The following is a 24391-nucleotide window of genomic DNA, read 5'->3' as shown; positions in this document are numbered from 1 at the left end:
AGTCTAGGTATTCAAATTGGCAAAGATATGTATTTTGAAGTGTAGCTGTGCCATACATTTTATGCAGATCTGCCGGCCAGATGAGCGATACATTGCATCACATGTGTTGAAAGCTTCTTTTTAGAAGCATAAAAAAAGCAAGAGTGCTTGTTATGTACACTAGCGAGTTTGGTCATTATGAAGTTTCAACATACAACACAACATACAAGTGTAATTGAAAATTATTACTTGAAAATTCATATATATTGTTACATTTGGCCTAGGACATCTGTTTTACTTATTGATGCATGAAAGAAAAAGATTCTGAATGTGTGGTCCTCTGTAATAAACTTGAACTGCCCCAAATTTTGAACTTGAACTGCCCCTAAATAATTTGTGTCAAAGGAGTATCTTGTAAAATAATATTCATGGTACTGTATAGGATTCATCAGAAAAGATTCTGATAGCCCTTCTGCTGACAGCATCATGATACAAGATACCTAAAATGTGAGGATATATTTGGTGCTGGCCAGCGCTGGTTGCCATCAACATAATTATACATGATGATCGTGTGTTTGTGAATTCAATAAGTGTAATGTCAAAACTAAGCGATTCTTTGCCAAAACATCTGCGAATGAAGCTGCAATTCCTATTTATGGGATTATTGTCTCTTAACATATCTAGCTCATTCGGTAGGGTGCTTGAGTAAAATCTTTCCTCCTCCCTACATGGTTATTAAAATCGCTGTATTATAACTTGTTCTACTCCAAACTTTTATATAGAATGTTGGTATTGGGAACAACAATTAAGAGCAATTATGATAGATTAATAGTTTTACAGAAGCGAGTGTTTTGTATCATAGAAAAATATAAAGGTCATCCTATGAACCTAGACACTGAACCGCTCTTTCTCAAACACGAAAATCTGCCTGTTAGACAAGTTTATAATTTTAAGATGATGCAACATATTCATAAACATAAACTACAGGATTTTCACCCACAAACTATATCAACTTAATACGGCTTCAGAAATTTTTCCGGCAAAACTAAGAAAATATGCACGAATTATTGAAAGCAGGACATTGAGTACAAAGTTATTCAGTTGCTAAACCTTCACAAGTCAAATATATACTTTACACTGAAATCTAAACCATTTAAGTCTCATCTTAAATCACTTCTTTTCTCAGCTGACGTCATTGTAGACGATAGTCATTTGACGTAAGAGTAATTGTATGCTTTGTTTTTGTTTATTTTTATGAATGTTCACTGTGATTCTAAAATGGGATTTCTTCTAACAATTTTTTTTCACAGTGCTGAGTGTATTCTGAATGTATATTTTGTGGAACGAAGCATATTTTAAAATGTGTGTTTTTGTTTGTATATGCCAAAAATGCATGTTCTAAATGATTATTTTGAATATATAAAACAAATATATTATGGCGTGCCAGTATCTTCTACCAATGAAATATGTAAATACGTGGGAAATATGTAACTGATGTATTTAGTTGTGTGTTGCTGATGTGCAAATGTATATGTCACTGATGCAGACTGCTTTTTGGTTAATAGGGGGCGAGACCTCGTCAGGCTTTTGCCTTTAGTCTTTGCGCCCCGTAGGGAAATTCTGTACTTTTTTTTTCCTGCAAATAAACTATGTTTGGTTTGATTACTCGGTTCCGAAAGCACTTTGTCAAGGAGTCATGTGAGGCACTGAACGCAAGAATAATGCAGCCAGGAAAAACACTGAAAGTGAAAATGAACAGATTTGGTCTAGAGGATGTACCATGTCCAGTTGTCATTGTTCTTTTCCCTCTTAGTACTTAAAGCTAGCATGTTATTTTGCAGGTAGCGGTGTGAGTTGCCACCCATACCTTGCCTATGGCTATGGTTTCAACAAACCATCTTGGCTGGACCATAATCTAGTTTCAATGCCACCAGCGGCATTGCTAGGATTTTATTTAAAGGTGGTTTGAATAATACCCCTATCGAAACCCTTCCCTCCCTTGGCTGGGCCAATCGTTTTGATGCTTCTTTTAGATTTTTTTTCTAGTCATTTGACCATTAGGAATGCTACATTTGCCGTTAGTGTTATTTTAGGTGGGGTGACATAGTTTGGCTTTACCGCAGTGGTAATAAAAGTTATGCCTGTAAACTTTGTTAGGTATTTCAAAGGTCGATGCAGGTTGCATTAGAGCTCAAAACTAGTTTAATTTGTGGTTAGTTTTTTTTTTTTTGTTCCTCTACATATATACTTTTTTGTAAGGTCTGTCTGCAGAAATTACAATTTTGCAAAAGAGGTGGCTAATAATGCTTTACTGAACTGAAATTGAAATTGCGAGTGTGCTGCAAAAACTGGATTTCTCATTTTTAATTTGCTGATATATGAAAACAACCACTTATGATTGTTTGTTTTTGTACTAAAAAATGCAAATGTACCTACACTACTGATTTTAGTACCAGTTATCTAAATCCCACTAATTAATGGGATTCGCAACTGATTTTTTTTACAGTTTTGTATGGTGCAAGAGAATGCTCACCCTTCGTAGTGTTTGTAATTGCAGTAGTTAATCTCAAAAACATGTAGTTACTTAACTAGCGGTATTTTTCTATCTCAAAAGATCTAAAACACACATGTTCCTTTCCTCCAGCAGCGCTGGGAATTGATAGCGATACTGCAAGCCCATGTCACGATTTGTAAAAGCTGTCGTCGTTCTGCTTTCTCAGGAATTTTTCTAACTATGCTTAACCACCTTTATTTTTAGCATTCCAACTATTTTGAAAATGAAATAGTCTAGCATTATACACTTTTTCTGTATTTGTACTGTGTTGTGTGTGCGTGCAGACAAGGTTCCCGGTGCCTGCGTCATAGGTGGCTTGTCCCAGCGTCCTTACTCTCTTGATACACGAGTTATGCAAAGTCGCCAAAAACGTCGCTACGCATATGCACGTCTGCAGGGAGTTGCAGGATGCGTCACTTCCGAGACGAAGTGTAGGTAGCTAAACTAAGTTGCTCCAAAACCTTAATGACCTGTAAACTGCATGCATGGTTACATGAGCACACTGGAAAGTTGCTTAAAAGGCTCTGATGAGTGGGATCATTACATCATGCAAAGGCAGTGCCACTTCAATGCATACTACTAATACAGGCCCATATGTACATTTTTATGGAGTCTTAATATAAACAGTATTTCAATACTAACAAAAAAAAATCGACCGTGTATAGCAATCAATGGTTTTGTGGTCAGGTACATTGAAACATTTTTTTTTGATGCCAGACTCATCAGAAGTCATTTTTTGCGACTTTTAATGAAAAAAAAAAATTTACTTCTGATAAAAAAAAACGGTTGGTTTGAGTCAATGCTGCGGACAATTTTGACATCACATGAGAAAAATTTTGTTTGCTTATGTCTGATAGTTTCTGAGAAAAAGGTACACGAATTCCAAAAGGTGGTGTTCAGAGAAAAACCCAGAAATTACGTAGGGTTATGCACACGCTTTTTGTCGAATGTGTCAAAAGAAAAGGACCAAAAATTGCTTTTCTCTCGTTCTCTGTCAGGTGATGGCTAAATTCGAAAATAGTTTTTTTTTTTTTTTGACAGAGATCTCAAGCCGCCTGAATAGTTTTGCCGGTTTTCCCATTGGACGTCTGCCTCAAATTTGTCTTTGCTTCTTTAGGAAATATGTATGTACGTATATTCCCCTGCTTTGCATTATTGTTTTACTACTCAGCCCACCTGAATAGTTTTACAATTTTTCGTATTGGACTTCTGCCGCAAATTTGTCTTTGGTTCTTTAAGAAATATGTATGTACGTATATTTCCCTGCTTTGCATTATTGTTTTACTGCTCTGAGAATGTTTTTTTCTTCTGTTCTGGAAATTGAAATGGCATAGGATCGTTACTTATATTATCTTAGACTGTACTTCAGGGGCTCTCAAGTTTATTGCTATGTTTCTATAAAAAAAAAATATTTAGGAACTAGTTTTTTTTCTAATACTATTCTAGAAAACCAAGTTCTTATGCATCGTTTACAGTGTGTTGTATAATAGGTGCTGCACATCTAATTCCCTTGAATAGACTACTAACTTTGACTGCTAACCTTTGATGTCAGCAAGAGGACTCAGTGGCCCACTGTGTATGTGCACTAGCTGGCTGAATGCAGCTTGATGCTCCCTGAGGGTGTCCCAGTGGTTATGACACTTGGCTGCTGATCCAAAAAGGCAGGTTCTATTCTTGTTGCAGCAATCACATTTTAATGTAGGTGAAATGCTTTTCAGTTGGCGTACTGTGTGGTTTCAGTGCGCTTGTGTCTTGAAATTGTCCATTTCATTTCCTGTTCATTTGTGTGCTGCTGAGCTCAAGCCACACTTGCAAGTTTTTTCAGGAGGTGAGGGCAATTGCTCTATAGGCAAATTAGAAGTGACCGATATAGTTAAATTTAGTGAAACTAGCTTAAGCAGGCATTATCCTAAACATGGTGATTTATGATCCTCGTTAACTGTAAACATGTGCTGCCCTTTGACATGTCCTTCCAGGAGCTCTTGCTCTCTTCCTATGTCTAATCATGCTGAGAATGGGTGAAACAAATTCATACTGATGTATGGATTTGATAAAGTATCAAAAAAAAAAAAACAAGCGTTGCATACCCATTTGAACAATATATGATGAAAAGATTTATAGCATCAGTTCTACAATAAAACTATTTATATAATTTAATGTACAAATATGACAGGGTTACGTTCCGCACTGATGCATTGAATTTAATGAAGATGTGTATGTTGTAGCGCTGCAGGGTTTCATCTAGAGCTCAATCATATTGTAATTGTAAGAGGAGGAGGAGCAGTATGTGGTGCCATTTTGTCTGAAAGGCAGTGCTTGTCAAGCAAGTTGAAGGCTAAAGCATTGTGCACCATTGTGAAGGAATGCAATTGAGATTGGTGAAATGGTAAATTTTTTCATCCAAATCAGAAGAATAAATTGATATGCTGCATAAAGGCAAGACGAGCTTAAATAGCCTTGTTTAAATAACTTCGTTCATATTGTCACGGGGTCATGACGTGGACAAAGGAAGCAGACTGTGATTACGAGATGAAACTATTCATTCAGCCGAACTTGTGGCCCGTGACTAAACGCCAGATTACAGCGATGCCCGCTGGCACTGATAGCGGCGAACGGAGCGTCGGGCCGTCGATTGACAAGCAGCAAAGCATGTCGGTATTTATACGCTTGCCATCGAACATTCTAGCGTTATCGCCAGTGGTGACCTAAGTTCCAGAATAATCTGAAATGCTCGCAGAGTGGGCGTAATCTTAACAAAGTGATCTGCTGCAGTCCTGAAGCTTCCCGAACACTGTAGGCGCGGTTTACTGAGAATTGTATACAGCGTAATGGGGTGATAAGAAAGCTTGAGGAATGAACCTGGCATTGCCCCAACCTGAATAAAGCATTGTCCCGATGCTTCAACAGAAGATGAAAGTACAGTAATAATGTAAGAAAGTATAAATAATAAAGTATGATACAGCAACAAAAAAATACACTCTTGAAGTTCGTTACCTTCATGAAACTGCTTGAGGCGCCCAACATGGACGACTTCAGTTCACGATCGGCGCCGTTAAGAGTTCGCAATGCCGTCGAGGACTAGCTCGTAGTCGAGTGGGCAGAGACGACGTACTACCCTGTATGGCTCGTTGGGGAACATGGCGTCAAGGGTTGTGGGTGGGCTCCTTCCATACACCAATTTGTATGGCATCATTTGCATTGCTTCTTGCACGGCAGTGTTGTACGTGGAGGTCACGTTTGGAAGTATTGCATCCCACGTCCAAGACGTTCGGTGAGGCCGTTGGTCTGTGAATAGTAGGTGGTGGTCCGGCGGCGACTTGTCTGGCTGTACCTCAGGATGACCTGAGTTAAGTCCACCGTAAAAGCCGTACCTCTGTCAGAAAGGAGGACCTGTGGAGCTCTGTGACGCAGGACGATGTTCTCGATGAACACCCTTGCTACCTCGGAGGCACTTTCTTTCGGCAGAGCTTTTGTCTCGGAGTAGCGTGTGAGGTAGTCAGTAGCTATGACGATCCATTTGTTCTCGGAATTCGACGTCACGAACAGCCCCAGTACGTCCATGCCGATTTGCTGGAACGGCCGGTGAGGTGGCTCAATGGGCTGGAGAAGTCCGACTGGCGCCTAGCCAGCATTGTCTTTCATCGCTGACAGTCGCCGCAGGTCCTGACGTAATGAGTGACGGTGGCGGCAAGTCGTGGCGAGTAGTACTTTTCCTGTATTCTTGCTAGCGTACGGGAAACACCGAGGTGTCCAGCCGTTGGGTCGTCGTATAGGGCCTCGAGTACGGCCTCGAGTACTTCTGGTCTTTGAACGTGGTCGGCTCAAAGGGACGAGAAGTTCTTCTTTAAGAAAACTCAGTTTTGCAAGAAGAATGACTCCAGTCCTCTCTTGAAAATATTCGGAACAGTCTTGCTGTTACCCTCAAGGTATTCTGCAAGGCTCTTGAGCTCCGGGTCCTCTCGTTGTTGCTCGGCGAAGTCATCGGCAGTTATCATTCCTAAGAAGCTGTCCTCATACAGGCTGTCGGGTGACAATGGTTCGACAGGGGCACGAGACAAGCAGTCGACGTCGGAGTGTTTTCTTCCAAACTTGTAAGCAACAGTCACGTCGAATTCTTGAAGTCTGAGGCTCCACTATGTGAGGCAACCCGAAGGGTCTTTCAAGTTAGCTAGCCAACACAAGGCATGGTGGTTACTCACAACTGAAAGGCCTGCCATAGAGGTAGAAGCTAAACTTTGACGCTGCCCAGAAGATAATATGGCTCTCCTTTTCTGCTGCGGAATAGTTGGCTTTGGCCTTGGATAGCGACCGACTGGCATAACTGATGACCCTTTCCATGTCATGAGTCCTTTGCACAAAGACTGCGCTGAGTCCTACTCTGCTTGCGTCTGTGTGTACTTCTGTTTTGGCGTATTCGTCGAAATTCGCAAGTATCGGCAGTGTTTGGGGCCATTTTTCCATGCTTCCTCTTGTGCCGCTTCCCACCTGAACTCGACGTTGCTTTTTGTGAGGTGAGTTAGCGGCTCGGTGATCTGTGAAAACCGCTGGACGAAACGCCTGTAATAGGCTCACAATCGGAGGAATCGGCGTACAGCCTTCTTGTCAGTGGGCTGCGGGAAATCGGCAGTGGCAGCTGTTTGTTATGGGTCAGGACGGACTCCAGACTTACTAATCACATGTCCCAGGAAGAACAGCTCCTTGTATGCAAAGCGGCACTTTTCTGGCTTCAGTGTTAGTCCAAAGGTATTGATAGCTTGAAGTACCTCTTCAAGGCTTCAGAGATGCTCGTCGAAGACAAGGACTTGTTATCCAAGCACATGTTATCCAAAACATGTTATCCAAGTACACGAGGCAAGTCTGCCACTTAAATCCAGCCAGTGCAGCGTCCATAATGCACTGGAACGTCGCAGGCGCTGAGCAAAGACCAAATGGCATGACCTTAAACTCGAAGAGGCCATCTGGCATGATCCCTGGCGCAATTTTGTAAGATTACAAAGCTCGTAGGATAAATATGGTTATTAATGGTGACTCTTGCTGTGCAGACTCCAGTCGGCGTTATTAAGTGACCTCCAGGGGTCCGAATTTCAGGGCCTTGCCGTGCAGTTCTCACTTCCTTCAACATTGTCGCAAAAAGTCTACTGCCGGCGGAATAGTCGGTTCCATTATCTACAAGAGCAGTGACGAGGTAGTCGTCGAATATCATGTCGGGGTCACTGGTTCAATGTTGTGCGTTGCGGTTGGGTCGTGGGGTCGAATCATGTATACGTCTATTTGCTCCGCTGCTTCCACGTTGCATCGTGACGTCTTCTGTCGGCTGTGAAGGTTCGATGTCAAGGCCCTTTTCATCTTGCAGCGGGTGCTTTCGATTACGTAGCGGCGGAGGAGGAGGATCTTCGTTGCATCGTGACGTCTTTTGTCGGCTGTGAAGGTTCGATGTCAAGGCCCTTTTCATCTTGCAGCGGGTGCTTTCGATTACGTAGCGGCGGAGGAGGAGGATCTTCGGTAGTTCATCGTATAGCAACCGCACCTTCATCGGTTGCTGCCCTTAGTTTTCCGAGTAAGGGTTCGGAGATCAGCCCCGAGCAGGGCCGGTGTACTGCCTGCGGTGCGGTGAGGTGTAGCGGTCTGATGATGGCGAACGATAAGGTCGTCGAAGTGTCGACTGCGCTCCCGCGAGGTAGTCAGGGATGTCATGGGGTCGTTCACCCCGTTTTGGACACGACGCGTTGATGTCGAAGCCTCGTAGACTCATCTGTCAGTATTAACAATGACGGTAGGTGCGCCCGGCCTTTCCGCAGTGGTAGAAGAGTGGGTGGTTGTCAGGTGCACACAAAACATGTTTTTCTCGGCACGCTGCACTGTCCTGCAGGTGAACGGTAGGACGTCGGTGTTGGCGGTAGCAGCATCTGGCGACGGAAGTACAATGGGGCGGTATCTTGGCATGGGCGTGGAGGAGGGGTGTTACGGCGGGCTGCAGCAGCATAGCTCACGACTTGCAGTTGCGGCTCTGGAGTCTGAAGAATGCCCAGTGATAGCTGGATCTCCTGGCGTACGACGTCCGCGATGGAGTCCGTGTGAGGCTGCCCTGAAGGAAGCGATTTGCGCAGCTCTTCTTGCACGATCGCTCGGATCGTCTCGTGCAAGTTGGCGGTTCCTAGCGCTTGGATGTCGGCGTAGCTTGTAGACGAGAAGTTATGGACGTATTGCCGTGTCCGCATCTCGAGTGTCTTCTCTATCGTAGATGCCTCCGAAATGAATTCAGCGACCGTCTTTGGCGGGTTCCTGATCAACCCGGCGAAAAGTTCTTGCTCGACTCCTTGCGTGAGAAGGCGAACTTTCTTGTCTTCAGGTATTTCGGGGTCGGTGTGACAGAAGAGTCGCGCCATTTCTTCCGCGAAGATAGTCATATTTTCATTCGGGAGTTGCACCCTCGTCTCCAGTAATGTCGCGGTTTTTTCCTTGCAGGCGATGCTCCTGAATGTGTCCAGCAATGTAGCAATGTGTTGCGAAACAGATTCCAGTTCTGAAGGGCAGACTCCCACTTCTCAAACCAGGTTTTTGCTGGGTCTTCCAGACCAAAGTAGATAGGACGGAGCTTCTCTTCCGTGTCTCAGTGGTTGAGAGTGGCCACTCTGTCGTAGGTATCTAGCCAGGTCTACGGGTCATCACACGGCGATCCGCGGAAGGTCGGCGGCTCTTTTGGCTGCTGCATCACTAATGCTGCAGGAGATGTTGCGGCTGTCATTGTGCCTCTTGTCGTCACCGTGGCTTTTGTGTTGTCCGGGAGGGGTTATAATTGGAAGGCTAGTCCTTTATATCTGTGGCTGGCTTAGCTGTCGCTTGTAGTGTCCGTGTCTTCTTCGTGACGCGATCCGGGTTCACGGCTTGATGGGGGCGTTCGTGAAGCCGTAAAGTGAAAGCAGCAGCTCCTCATTTCTGTATTAAGCCTGGTTGTCTGTACAACTGTCGTACGTACCTACGTACACCAGAATCATTATAATGGGTCTCCATTTGAGGGGAGGTGCGATTCGAAAAATGTTTTGTTATTCTGTAGGTTAGGGCAATGAAATTTTTTGCTGTATATATAAGCTTCATGCTGATTTCAAGTATGGAATTAGTATTATAGTCAGTTACACAGTTTTAGTTGTGTGCCAGGGCAATGCTTAAACTGTAGTTTGTTTTGGACAAACTTTTTGTGCCATTAAACTTTTACGGCCCTAAGCCATCAGTGGCCCATCAATCTCCACATTGACTGTAGAATGCGAAGAACTATAAAAAAAATGCATATAACACATTCTAATAGACAACAAAAATTATAATGCGATAATTCTCAAAATACCCAGCCCATACTAATTGCTTACTTTAGGTTCGTAATAATTATTGAAGAAATATCAAGTTTTAAAAGAGATACTTGCACCCTTCACATGTTTTGGAATATCTGGGCAAAATTTCATCCTGATCTGGCTATCAGAAGTAGTAACCACAATCATAATGTCTAATCTCAAGAAGTTACACAAAAGTGGATCGTGAGAAAAATGCATTTTTTCTCACGATCCACTTTTGGTATAAGCCAAGCTCATCTATGTGGCAATATGTTTTTAAAGTGATTTCTTCCATCATAAGAGCTTGGCAATCATTGTTGTTTTGAGCATGTGGCTTTAGTGAAGCCTTTATGCAAAATGCAATGGCAAGCAGCCATGTGCCAATCTTTAGGAGAGAGACTCTAGGCAATGAGCTATTTTTAGTTTTTGGTAGCCACCTTTTGCTCTTTAAAAGCAATTTTAACCTACTTAGAGTTTAATTACTATATCATTTTCTTATTTTTTTTATTGTTTTAATAGTAGAGAAACCAAACAAACTTGTGAAAGCAAATATAAATGAAAAGTGTAACTGGAAAAAGCTTGAGTTTTGTGACGCACCTTCCCTTAAATCAATTTATGTAGTGTTCAGCAGCTGCTGTTCAAATATTTCTGCTTTGTTCCAAGCAATTAATAGCTTTTACTTCCGCTCCTATTTGAGTCCGGTTCAGGCACATTTTTGTGGCATGTTTGGATTCTGGTTCAGTTTTGGTCAAAATTCTGTTTGAAGTATAGTTTCTGGTTCATAGTCGGTTCAATTTAGTAGCCTGCACAATATCCGAGAATTGGTGATAGGTTATAAATGACACTTTTCGACTGGTCAAGTACTGAGAAGAATGATCGGCAGCGCAGACAAGTTTATTCCTGCCTGCAACAAGGCGGGATAGAAGTGCATCCCTGTGGTCGAATAAAATTTGATGATTCGTGCACTTAGCTCCTCAAAATGCTCAGTGCATCCTACCCAAGTCAGGGAACATCCAGGCAGCTCTCCCATCATAGTCCATAACAAATCTCCGAACGCTTTGTTGCCACTGGTTGTTTTTTCAATCACATGTTCAACGCCGCTGAGCATTGATGTCAAAGCACTTGATGGATGCTGCAGTGCACCAGGCACAAAGGATCGAATCTCTGTTGAAGCTGCTGCTGGTACAGGTTATTAGATATACAAGTTGCGAGGCAATCTTCGCAACTGGTGAATTTGTGCGCCTTCTTCACGACATAACTGCCAAGGTAGTACAGCGCACTTGCTTTCGCAGTCGTGCGGCAGTAACTGTGCTGAAGTGTATCAGTAGTCATTGACTCCTGCAATTTTGAGATAATCTTGCTCAGCTCTTTCTCCCGGGCTTCTTAATTCAAAAAAGTGATGACCTTCTCGTTGCTGAGGTTTTCGTGCGCTTCCACGAGGACCGGGTCTGCTTCACCTGAGCAGTTTCCTTTCGTTGCCATTTTTAGTGACATGTACAGGCTGAGAAGCCTGAATATCTGTCCGAAGTGTGTTATGGTTGAATGATCTTCATTTCCACTAAAGCTTCTGACTGCTCCAAAGAAACACTATAGCAATAGGCGAAGAAAGGGAACCTTTTTAGCATGTTGGGCAGAAAAAGCAAAACTTGGGCAAATGAGGGTTCACAAAGCAGTGCCAAAATATTCTGCGCACAACCAACGACCCAGGTGACAAAATTTCTGTGAAACTAACTCTTTAAGCTTGTTAATAAAAAATAAACACAAACCTACAAGGCATGTTAGTTGAGCTTTACAGTGAGCATATATGGTACATCCTTGCTGTGCAGGAAGGATATTATGCGCAGGACTGACATCAGTCACTCTAAGAGACTCCATAGTCATTTGGGAAGCATTTTGGTGTTGTCGAACCTGCTGGTTCTTTAGGTGGCGTTCAGCAATTAAAGGAAATCCGGGATTACCTGTATGAAAGTGTTTGTTATGAAGAGTTCTTTCACAAGGTACACTCATATGTGACAATCAAACTGCAACCTGCAACCACAGGGCACGCCTGAAATAATTTGGCTGAGCCGACTGCAAGTGGGCAGTGGAAGCAGTTTTATGTTTCTGAGAATGTTCTATTTTTGAGAGCTGGCCACTCTCAAAAGCAGGCAATATTATCCATGCATGTGTGTATCTCACTCCTTTAGGGCCTTTTGCATGGACCTGTTTCAGAGATGCTTTAATTGCCAGCTGCTGTCTAGGTGGCAGTGTGCTCAGTGCCTTGCTAATTGAGATTTCTGATTCGTTAATTCATTCTTCAGCATCTTTATGTCCCTCATGAAGACACCCTCTTTGCTGAGACTCTGAGGACTTTTTTTCGCAAATGTTGAGTCTGGTGGCCTCTCTCACAATTGTCTTGTCATGGATGTGCCATGCTACACATGTTGTTTGAGAGGACAGCACTTTGCACTTTGGTTAAATACACTTCTTGCACTGTATGTGGCATTCTTTATTGAGAGAGCGATCAAGTCTTCGATAGCATGGATGGGAATATTTGTGTAAGTAGTTGCTGCACTATCGTATGCACTTTCTGTGGCTGAACTTTCGCTCGTGACCACTGCGCTCTTTTCGATTTGCAAGGTTTCCGCTTCATGCTTTACCGTGAAAAATGCGACGAATTTGCCCTCACTGCTGTCACCATGTTTATAAGCCCTCGTCATCACGTGCCAGCCGGGGGGGCAATTCTACTCATGTTATATTAGCTATCGTTAATACCTTTGCATCTTGAACCGGCAACTCTTCCAGTTGCTCAAGGTTATAGCATTGCGCACCTTGATGCTGCCCTGAAGCTTGATTGGCGAGTTTCTTTGCGCTTTTACACATCGACTTGCGTTCTTTCTCCGGTGGCTTCAATAAGTAAGCGGGCAGGTTTGAAAACACCTTGGGCATGGCGTTTTTCGTGAGACTCCATATGCCTCTTGGGATCTCGACAGATTTCTTGTCGATGACATGAACGTATGTTTTCAATATGTCCTGTTTAAAGTGAAGGTCGCACACTCTTGACGTTGCTGTTAATTCCTTGTCCGCACGTGGAACTGCTTTGTTCTTCGCTGAGTGAAGGCTCAGGTCAAACGGAGCGTAGAAAAAATGTCGGTCCGAGCTGCTAGCATTCTTGGGGTATCCACTCGCGCACCCCGGCACGCAACAAGCTGGCATGGTTACCCGAACAGACAACACATGATGTGAACAGACCACAAAATCTGCAAGAGGCCGATAGGACTGCGGCGACACTGCCAGAGAACGCGAATGCTTGTTATTCTAGGGACCATAGTTAGTGCAACGTTGGCGGCTGCCGATGCGCCGTATTTTCGAAGCCGGATTCCACTGCAGCGCCACAACCTAGCACGTGTGGTGGCGGTTCCGCGCAATACAAACGAGTTTAAAAACTGAAAGTATTCTAGTAACGTTGAGTGAAAGCATGCTGGCTGCGGACTGCTTCATTCTCCTTGTCATAAAAGATTTCACTGGTGAAACAGCAGAAATAGTTGCGCTGTGCACGCAAAGATCGAGCCTCTTCAGCGAACGGCATCATATTTACTTCAAGTTGAAGAACCTGTCTAGCAAGCCCAAGGTTGCAGATGGCAACTGCTCATGTGTACGGGTCTCTCTGTAAGATGCTAGCACGTTTGCGCTGCATTGCTACTCTGCTACAGGCAAGGCCTTATCATTTTTTCGAGATAACTGTGCTGCGACTCATGCTGCTGATTGCATGTATCGCAGGGAGTTTCGTTGTGCCATCAAAAGGTCAATAAGCAAGCCGTTCACTTGATTGCATACTATGCCTGGGCCAGTGTATCTTGAGATAAGGCAAATCGTAGTTTTGACTGTAATACGATCCATGTTATTAGGTTTCTAATAAGGTCATGTGCTTTTGAACACTCGCTTGTTCTTGTTGGCAGCAGATAATTTTCAAAGCAGGTATATGCCGGCACATTACGCATGCTACGAATGCACGGACATACTGTGTATATGCACAAACAAATACACACGCATGCATGACCTTTGTACGTGCGTTTGTGTGCGCGTATATAAACAGATGCGAAATCAAAAATCTTTAGGGGGAAGGGTTTCAGCAGCTTAGTTTGAGGATGGGTAGCACTATGACTTGCAGCATATAAAACAAGCATATGGGAAAAAGTCACCTACATAACGCCCAACAAATTTTCTGAAGTGTTGCTTATATAAGCAAAACTATACTGCACGGTTAGAGAAGGCTGAATATCGATAAGAATGTACACAAGCTAAGTAATGGTGTAGACGCGCAGGTCGCGGGATTGAATGTCTGCTGTGGTGGCTGCATTTTGGATGGAGACAAAAATGCTGTAGGCCAGTGTGCTCAGATATGGGTGCACGTAAAAGAACCCTAGATGGTAAAAATTTCTGGAGCCCTCCACTACGGCATCTCTTATAATCAAATGGTAGTTTTGGGACGTTAAACCTCGCATATAAATCAATAAGTAATGGTCTGCTTACCGAGGAGAATTAAGTTGTTACGAGTGAATTTATTAGAACAGACGCTCATTGTGTCCACCACCTTTCTAATGCGTAAGTTTCTGATTTGCGTCGTTCTTTGTCGCAGGTTGTCTGCATCCGTCAGGAAGTGATAGAATGATATGTTGCCACCTTTCCACCCCGATGCCACGCATTGCAACACACTGCAATGACCTCTGAACATCGCTTTCTTCTTTTTCAAGCTCACAACTGCGAGATTGCGAAAAGAAAGGAACTATGCCGCCGCGTCTCAACACGCGCAACGCGGTCGCATGTCTGTTTTCAAGGTTGTCCCTGTGAGCGCCGTTTCCAGCCATGGCTGCTAGATGGCGAGCACTCAGTTGGAGTCGCGAATAAACTTCACTTTGGCTGGCATGGAGACCAAGTCCTTGTGACTTCTTTTTAAAAGAGTTGGTATAAGTTGTTGGCAACAGTAGCCCAAGTGTTCTAAGAAATGGCCGTAGCATGCTAACAGCCCTAAAAATGATTCTTTTTTCAGGCTTTTTCAGTTCTTTTTCAGTTTTTTAGTTCTTTTTTTCAGGCTGTGCTAGTAACTGGAGCAACAGACATGCACACCGGCAAATGAACTTAGTGTTCCTTTTCCTGATCAGTTTGTGTTAATGTTGAAACTTGCAAACATCATGGTGTATAGCTTAGTGCAAGCTAGCAACTTGGGTTCAGTTTGTTGAGATGTTACTGCGTAAGATGCAATGTTCACTACTTTCCTTTCACAATTTGCAGGGTACTCAACTGTGTGAGTCCGCAAAACAGTGCAGCGGTACAGGTGGCGGGCATGCTGCATCACAAGCTGATCGTGAGCGTTGCGTCATATCTTTTGACACCTGGCCAGAAGAAGTTCAGACCGAGTTTGTTGAGGCTCTACTAGCTCGGATGTCTCACTGCCAGCATTCACGCATCAGCACATTCCTGAGACCAATGTTGCAGCGCGACTTCATTTCTATGCTGCCAAAGAAAGGGTGTGTGCAACATTGCTTTGTAATGCTACATTTTCATGCAATATCAGAAATCTCATTCATTGAGTGACATTAAGATGTTTTAATGCTTTACTGATATGTATGTGGAAGTTGATATCTGTTGAATTTGAGTCAAATGAATTTAAATTTAAGAGTGGCCTATGCTGCTCTTATCATTGATGTTTATCGTTTTAAGGCTGCCACTGCAGAAACTTGCCATTCAAGTTCATCCTAACCTGTATGTGTCCGTCATGTCTACTCTCTCATTTAAAACCCACGATCAGGCTCCCTTGAGGTAGACAGTGAATAGGAACTAAGCCGCATTGCAAAATCTTCTGCTAAACTTTTTTTCTTTTACTCTTGTAGGCACTGCCTTTTTTTTTCTTCTACACCCCCAGTATTTGTACTTTGCTTGTACAGCTTACTTGATTTGTGTTCTTGTTCGTGAATTTATGACTGTCGTGTTTTAAACGTGCATTGTAGAATAAATTCAAGATATTCCAAGTGTTTGAACGAAGGCTTTTAACTTGGGGAAAATGATGCAGTTCCTTTTTTTTTTTAAATAGGGATGTGGAAGTTGTCATAGTGTTCTAATTTGTTTGACTAATAAAACTCGGAAATAATGACTGTAGAACATGAAGCAAATCTGAAATCAAAGGTTGAGTGCTCAGTAGTTCGCAGTAGTGAGGCATTAATACCAGTATTGTATGTTTAGTGTGAATCCTCAAAGCACCAGAACGCTTATTCCTATACTACCTTACTGATGAGCAAGTGCATGCTGAAATTCAGCTCAAGTTTTGTACAAGTTTAGCTAAATACATTGGGAGCAACATAAAATGAATGTGCATTTGAGTCAAAATGTTTATGTGCCAGCTTCACTGACATCTAGTCATTATGTTCATATTGGCATTTAACTTGTGTGCTCAGTTTGGGTACATGTTAAAGAAACCCAGGTGGTCGAAATTTGCGGAGCCCTCCACTACGGCATCTCTCATAATCATATGGTGATTTTGGAATGTTAAACCCAACATATCATCATCACAATGGCCTTTGATGTAGTGTTGTATTTATTTAGTATCACTAGGATGTTTATTGTTTTGTTTTTGTTTTTTTTTCTTCCTCCTTATTCAGGCTGGACCATGTTGCTGAAGCTATCCTGTCATATTTGGATGCACGCAGCCTGTGTGCTGCTGAAGCAGTTTGCAGGTTGGGATTCTGGCAAATTTGTTTGGGAGCTGCTTGATAGAAACAGCATTTGTTTAATTCATATTGTGAATATTTTTGCTCTCCCTTAAGATTTGTATCACCGAGATTTTACTGTACTTGAGAAATCCTACCTGCGCTTCTTTATAAGCCATTATAAGACCGTAATGCTGATCTTTACTCCTAATTAAAGGGCCCTCTAATACTTTTTCATCTCCTTTTTTTATTTGTAGTTTTTGTTGGTCTAAGCACCGTTATTAAATGATCTAGTATTTTAGTCATGCAGTAAAGTCACTACATCGTTGCGAACACCGGCACAAAGTGGCAACAGCAGAGTTATTTGCGAGCCGAAACAACTCGAGGTGCAGGCTTCCGGCGACATGAGAACTGATATTACTAATATCATTTTTTTCTGTGCTTTTTCCATAAACCCCAAATCATTGCAGTTACAACAAATTAAAATAATTACAATTACACAGCACGACAGGTGCTGGCTACCATTTCGCCTCTGGATTTTCTGCTTGCGCGGATCGGATATGAAAGGCTTCTCTTTCTTCCCTCTTGCTTTTTTGTGTTTGCGAGCTGCCTCTTTCTCGCATGTGGTAGACCCTTGATTGTTGCGGAAATGATGCAGGCAATCCCCTTCATTGAATGGATGCCAGTGCTCCCTTGTAGTTGTCTCAGGCGGCTCATCAAACAGCCCGTGAAGGGCTACATTATTTCACTGCCCTGGTTGTTTCTCAGATTCTCTTCTCTGAGTGAGGGTAAAGTGTGACATGTAATGTTGGTATAGTGAACAGGAGACAATATGTCGCTTCAAAATACTGTCCCACAAGAGACCTCCCACCCCAAGGGAAAGAGAGCGACGTAGCAGCCATCTGGTAAAAGAGGCATTGAACCGACGAGCCAACTTTCAAATGCCAAAAAGGAGCAGCGTCAAGCTAGTTCGTGCTGCAGCACTCGTGTTTCTGTCCTTTTGGTCTGTTTTGTATGCATTGCCATTTTGAACATCAAAGCCAACTGTGAACATGGCTTGGATTGACTTGTGGTTTGGTCATGGTAGCCATTTAATGGATACTTGGCTGGCCGAAAGCTGAAATGGTCATTACATGTAGTTTAAAATGCATGGCCTTTGAGGTCAGCAATTTTCATTTATGCATTGTTTTCTACATTGAAAAGATCTCTAGCCATAGCCAGTGCAACCGTGAAACCTTTCAGTGCTGGCAATCTAGTAACGATATTGCATTTGGGGGAAAGTTGCGCCAATCGTAAATTACTGTGCCATACTGCACCAAAAGGGTCTTTTTTGTCTAATTTGTGCCATTGCTGTGCCACAAGCTGGTTTTGGAACCGAAAGTAATGTTGACAGCATGCATCGTAAGCGGATATTACGTGATGGTCGCCGTCGTGTACTTGCGCTGTGGCGAAAGCACGGAATCGGCCGATCAATTATTCCGACTTCCACGCGATTTCTGCGGTGCCTTTTTTGGTGACCATTGGCAAAGAACGAACATGATGTAGCTACTACCGAAAGAGAGAGAGTAAACTTTATTTCAATAGGACAGTCGGTGGTTTAATCCCGGGTGGAGCCCTCTTTTTAATCCCGGGTGGAGGAAGGCGGCACCAGTCCCTGGCTTGCTGGCTGCAGTCAGGGTGCCAAGGGGCGTACTTCCGTGTTGTAAGGCATTGGTTTTCCAAGATCTGCCAACTTGTTGTGTTCTTCATGGAGGCTTGGGAGGTGCCCTGAGGAAGGTCCTGCGTCTCGGCCAGTAATTCCGCGAGCTACGCAGTTTGCCTCCTCGTTCCCCTTCAGGCATGTCCTGAGCACTAGGTGACGCCATGTACCTCCGTCAGCGTGGCCCCAAAATATCAATGATACATCTGGGAAGTGTGCCTTTGAGATATAAGTGACAGGCAGCTTGTTAGTCGGTCAATATATACGCTGAGCGTTTTTACCTTCATCAGCTATAGCCTTGCCAAGGCTATAGCTGATGCTTCTGCGGTGGTGCTGGATCTCGTGCGTATAGACACGCAGGCACGACTTTGTTTTGTCTAGACACTGCCGCTACATATTCCTGTTTTCTGGGGCCTTGAGATATCATGGCGTAAAGTGACTATCGAAAAGCACGGCAGTATGACTTATTGCCGACAAAAAGCCTACGTGTGTGGCTACGTAGCGCTGCTTTTTAAGCCTACTGCGCGCTTTTAATAGCCGGTGACTACGTGAGAATGTTAAGACACCGATCGCTGCTGCCAGAAATGGGCTTTGCTGCCCATTTCTGTTGTTCCCATGTCCCGGCATGACTCCCCTCCTCCGCTGTCTGCTGCGCTGGGGGGAGCGAGAAGTGACGTTTAACCCCTCTCACCGGGTCGCGAATGTCGACTGTGGCGCCGTGCGCAAAGTCTCTTGGGACGTTTTGAGCATGCGTATCGGGGAGTAAGTCGGATTTCTCCGGGACAGCTGACGCTGAGCACGCATTCTCTTTTCCGTACATCAACTCCCATTGTTTGGGGCTCGTCCGACTTCGCCAACGACGGTTCGCGCCCATGGCAAACACTCACCTTTTGTTGCCCCTTGCGAATGTTACGCGGAGACGTGCTCGCGGTACCTCTGTGTAGTACTTCGCGCCCGTGGCATGTATAAGCCCACTTGCTTTCCCGTCGCGCCCTTGCAGCGGGCTCTGTACTGCGTTTTTGGTTTTGCCGCAGACAAAAAAGTGTTGCGACCTTAAGCAGTGTTGTGTTCTCGCCATGGCGACTGTCAACACGTGCCCTGCGTCTCGCTCAGACCGGACCCATGGTAGTGGCCAGAATCCTTCGGGCCTTACTACACTGTGCACGCTCTTATACGGAGTGGGCGCAAGCGGCTTGGCACTGTGTGTACACCAAGTATGTGAAGCGGTGCACGCAACTAGCCACTAGACGAACGGCTCCCGGCGACCGTACCGCGTCTCAAAAAAACTGTTTCTGCTAAGTAGCAGCATCGTGGTACACCTTTATCGCGGACAGCATAACCAGGATGTCCATCCCTGGTTATGTCAGTCGTTGGGTTGGCTGCATATCTCGAACTCCGCAGTAGTTTCGAAATGCTCTTCGGCGTAGCCACTGCGTGCCATCGGGCGAGAATATTTGCTGTGGCACTGTATTTATTCCCTCCTTAGCAGTGATGGTGCGCTTAAAGAAACGCAAAGTACCGTAATTACTCGAATCTAACGCGCATCATTTTCCCGGTTAAGCGAGTTCATAAATCGCATGCGCGTTAGAATCGAGTACGAAAAAAAATGAATACGATCATTCTATTGCCATTGGCATTTCCAGAATGGCCGCCTCCTACGTGCGTTGGCATGGCGCGTCGGCCATTTCTGCCTATGTATTTCCTATGTGCCGCAGTTCGTACATGTGCTGAGGAGTTCGTCATCTTGTAGTGCATTAGCATTGACGGCATGGAAGGGCCGACTCCAAAAACTCGACGAGTGCACCACGATGCCGCTTTTAAAAGAAAAGTCATCGCGTGTGCCGAAACGAACGGAAATCGGGCCGCATTGCGGTCGTTCGGAGTTTACAAAACGTGCGTGCGAGACTGGTGGAAACAAATGCAGAAGTTTGTCGATAGCAAAGATTCACGCAAAGACTTCAGTGGACCACAGCAGGGTCGGTTTCCGCAAATTGAAGAGCTGCTCGGCGAGTATGTGATTGAGCAGTGAGCGGCACTGCGGCCCGTGACGACAGAACTGCTCCAAGTGCAGGCTATGTAGTTAGCATTAGAATAAGGGCTAATGCGGAGCCAGTTTAAATAAAGCAAGCAGGTGCTGGCTAACTAACTTTATGAAGAGGAAAGGCTTTCCCCTCCGAACGCGAACGGGCATATGCCAAAAGTTGCCGGAGGAGTACAAAGAAAAGCTTCACCGTTTTCAGCAAGGTTCGTCCTAAACTTGCGGCACAACGGCTACCTGCTTGGGAAAATCGGGAATGCCGATCAGACGCCTCTTTACTTCGACATGCCTGGCACCACAGCCGTTGAGAAGAAGGAGGCGAAGCAAAATCGCGTGCTATCGGGCCATGGTATAACTAGAGTGACGGCAATGCTCCGTTGCACGTCAGATAGGCACAAGCTTTCCCCGTACCTCATACTTAAACGGAAGACGCTCCCGAAAGGAGTCGTTTTCCCGAGTGGTGTCATCGTGCGGGCCAACGAGAAAAATGGGTGCGCGTTGCAATCGATGTCTTACTTTTTTTTTTTTTTTTTCGTCGTTGAAACCGGGTGCACGTTACAATCAAGGGCGCGGTAGATTCGAGTAAACACTGTAGTTGAGAAACACAAATTAGCACTTGAGGGAACCCTGTGCACGCTTATGCAGTTTAGTTGTGGCTAATGCATACTATACGATTAGTGATTATAGTTTGCCGCGTTCCCAGCAGGTTTTTGGCATCTATGTACATATTAATGAAGTTTTACTGTAATAAGCTTTGAATGTATGTGTGCTGCTATGAACTTCATGTTATGGCTAGCTTGTTTGTGCAATATGTCACCACTTCTGTTCTTAATACTACTTTTATCTTTTGTGCTTATTTTGTGGACTTACTGCTTCTTTATGAATGATTAGGCAAACTGAAGGAACAATAAACTACATTAAAGCTAAATTTTTTTTCTTCTGTGTGTGTCAGGAAAAGCTTGTGCATACTCCAAACATAGTAATAGCTGTTCCAAAAGCAGATTTTGCCTGCTCCAATGGCTGCTCCGAAACGCTGGGAGGCATTCCAACCAGGGGTATTTTAAACATCGTGAGCAGCTGGTCATGGTGTTCGACGTTGCACATGATAAGCCAACTGAAGTGTGAAAAATTGAAGGATGCTTTGTGGGGTGTTCGAATTTGTAAATTTACATTACTTCAATGGGACGAGGGACGGTGCCAAGCAAGTGTTCGATAAATGGGCATGTCTGAATTTTCAGTGTTTGAATTAATGATCAATGACCGTACATATATATTGATTACTTTAGGAAGTTCCTGCACATGATTAATGATTTTTTGAAAGCTTCTCTGAATTGATACTAGGTGTCTCCCTGCTAGCTTCGTGTGATTAGCTCAATATATTATCCTTACTCCATTTAACTTTTGTGTGCTTTTGGTGTCATTGTTCAGAGTCATAATTAAATACCAGCATGCTTGAATTTAAGCACTTTTCCTTGAAATCATGGTCATCTATGTAAGGCTACACACACGTTAAGTGCTGTGATGTAGTATCAAACTTCTTGCTGGTGCAATGATGGTCACAGGGAGTGGCGTCGTGTTGTGGCTGAAGGAGGCCTTTGGCGCAAGCTGATGGAGCGACGTGTTTCAACGGACCCCCTGTGGCGGGGCCTGGCTGAAAGGAGGGGTTGGATGCAGTACCTGTTCAAGCCACCGCCAGGTGAACCCCATCCTGACCACATGTTTTACAGGTATGTGAACTGATCTGAAGAACTGTAAACTTATTCGGAATAAAAGGTGCGCTTGACACAAACCTACTCTTTTTTTTACGTTTAATCATGTTTTCTAGGCGTTTGTATCCTCGCATCATTCAAGACATTGAGAGCATTGAGAACAACTGGAGGTGTGGAAGGCACAATCTCCAGCGCATAAACTGTCGCTCAGAAAATTCCAAAGGTGTCTACTGCCTGCAATATGATGACACTAAGATTGTGTCTGGCCTGCGAGACAACACAATCAAGATATGGGACAGGGGATCCTTGCAGTGTGTCAAGGTAATGGAACCATTTGTTATGAAAGTTGTATTGCGAATTCAAAATTTTTGGCTGTGTGCATACCTCTACAGGTGCTGACAGGTCACACAGGCTCAGTGCTATGCCTGCAGTATGATGACAAAGTCATAATTTCTGGGTCCAGTGATTCCACTGTCCGGTAAGGCCGTTCTGTCTCTTTATTGGCAAATGTTTTTTTTTTTTATTTGCAATTTCGTAGTGCAGTAGCCAAGCGGCATAAGCTCATAACACTTCGAGTGTTTTAACTTCAAAAATGCCTCAGTTATACATTATTGGTCACCTGACTGATTTGAATTAGAGGAAGATTGTTATATAGGGAGCCGATAACATTGTCTGCAGTTATTAAAACATAAAACAGTTGTCATCTGTTTGATTGTAGCATGAAGCTGCTACAAAGGAAATCCTATGTTTATGTAACGACCCATATTTGTGCAATAAATTGCTTTAGTGCTGGCAAGACTTCCATTAAAATTATGTATTGAAAATTTCCATTATATGAGAATTTTACACCCAAGTTTTGACACTTTTTTTACGAGTGAAGTAAATACCAGCTTATAAACATAAAACTTACATGCCTCATTAGAAATGGGCAGAGACAAGAAAAAATTTTTTTTAGAATGGAAAATTTATTCTGACAGTTCATTTTCTTTTGCAACCTGGATTTTCTGGCCTTAAGATTACTTCTTGATACACAGTGTTTGCGTACGTATTCAAGGGACATTACTCAAAAGTACTCAGTCTGCAGGAAGTAGCTTAAGCTAGTCGGCAGGCTCTTTATGGCCTGGATATTTTTACATTTTCGTGCCGGGGAAACTTTTCTTGGTGGATGTGCTGCTGAAGGTCTCTCTTTGTTTGCACTTCTCACGGTCAATGGCGTCAAGCATGCAAAAAGGACACTGTGCAGCTGTTCTCGGTGTCAGTTTTCATATTGTGGCACGTCACCAATTGCCCTTCATTGGTAACGAATGCGATGTGCATTGGGCGCGATCGTGCACCAAATCATCGTGAGTGAACGCTTAACTGTAGCATTCTTGATAAAATGTACTTTGTCGCCTTTTTGAGAGGGCGGTGGTGCTGTAGCTGAGCCCTCTTGTTGAAGGCTGCTCCCAAAGTGGTTTCAGTTTATTTTTATGTTCTAATAAGTGGACAATTTTCTGACCCATTTTATTGGACAGATGCACGTTAAATTTGATTTCTTTTAAATGCAAGAATGAAGATTCACTAACACCTCCGATGCATGGCTGTCATTTAAAAAAAAAAATTAGCTTCCTGAGAGCAGTGCAGGTTTATGTTGTAGGCTTTATTGAGGCAGTCATGTCAATTTTTGTTACGAAGACTAGGGTCACTGCTTACATTGTTGATATTTAGAATGGTTTTGTGTAATCTCCTCAGTCATAAAATTAGGGTTCCACTGTGCATGCAAATTTCTTGGGAAAGAAAGCTTCCCAATTATGAAAAACGCTGCCATATCTGAGGTTTTGCTAGCAATGCATTCGGGTGACTGGTTTTTCTTGGGGAAATCTTAATGTATTTTGTTTGTTCAGTAAAAGCTTGTTAATTTGACTCAAGTTAGTTTGAAAAATGAGAATTTAGATGTGTTCCTTGGTCCTGAAAAGCATATGCATTGTTTAGTGGCATGAAACCATCATTTAATTTTGTCACACTTGGCCACAGGTTTCAGCCTTATTAAACGCAGCGCAGGAGTCCGACTTTGGGTTTGCATAGAGAACCAAGTCGTGAGATTATGAATATTGGTGTTTTTGCTCTGCTCTTATGCTAAATAAATACCGAGTTTATGTATTCATCGATAAAATAAACATGTATTGATGTAGTAGACATAATTATTTATATGGACAATTCAAACTTTTTTCGGATCCTGTGAAATTTGAGCTAACAAGCTTTTACTGCAACTTCAAGCTACAGTTGGATGGATGACTAACTTCCTTTTCTGTGAAACTTCCTCTACCTTGCAGGCTTCCGCTGAGCTGGTTTACCATAGCTGCAGTTCCGCATGTTCCACATTCTGCTGCTGCACACTTCCTTAAACTTTTCGCATGTGTTGCACTGC

At 43.5% G+C, this 24391-nt stretch overlaps 1 protein-coding gene across 1 annotated transcript in view; it reads left to right on the top strand.

The window, feature by feature from the left end:
- Positions 1-2817: 2817 nt before the first annotated feature.
- Positions 2818-24391, top strand: part of slmb (beta-transducin repeat containing E3 ubiquitin protein ligase slmb) — a 47366-nt gene continuing 25792 nt past the window's right edge. The window contains exons 1-6 of the mRNA XM_037427077.2: positions 2818-2964; positions 15127-15362; positions 16491-16565; positions 21838-22002; positions 22101-22305; positions 22377-22462. Of these exons, the coding sequence (XP_037282974.1) occupies positions 2917-2964; positions 15127-15362; positions 16491-16565; positions 21838-22002; positions 22101-22305; positions 22377-22462 (815 nt within the window). The 5' untranslated portion in view covers positions 2818-2916. The remainder of the gene's footprint in view (positions 2965-15126; positions 15363-16490; positions 16566-21837; positions 22003-22100; positions 22306-22376; positions 22463-24391) is intronic.

The sequence above is a fragment of the Rhipicephalus microplus genome, chromosome X (assembly GCF_043290135.1).
Source record: "Rhipicephalus microplus isolate Deutch F79 chromosome X, USDA_Rmic, whole genome shotgun sequence".
Classification (NCBI taxonomy): domain Eukaryota; kingdom Metazoa; phylum Arthropoda; class Arachnida; order Ixodida; family Ixodidae; genus Rhipicephalus; species Rhipicephalus microplus.
This window is presented reverse-complemented; position numbering and strand designations above follow the sequence as displayed.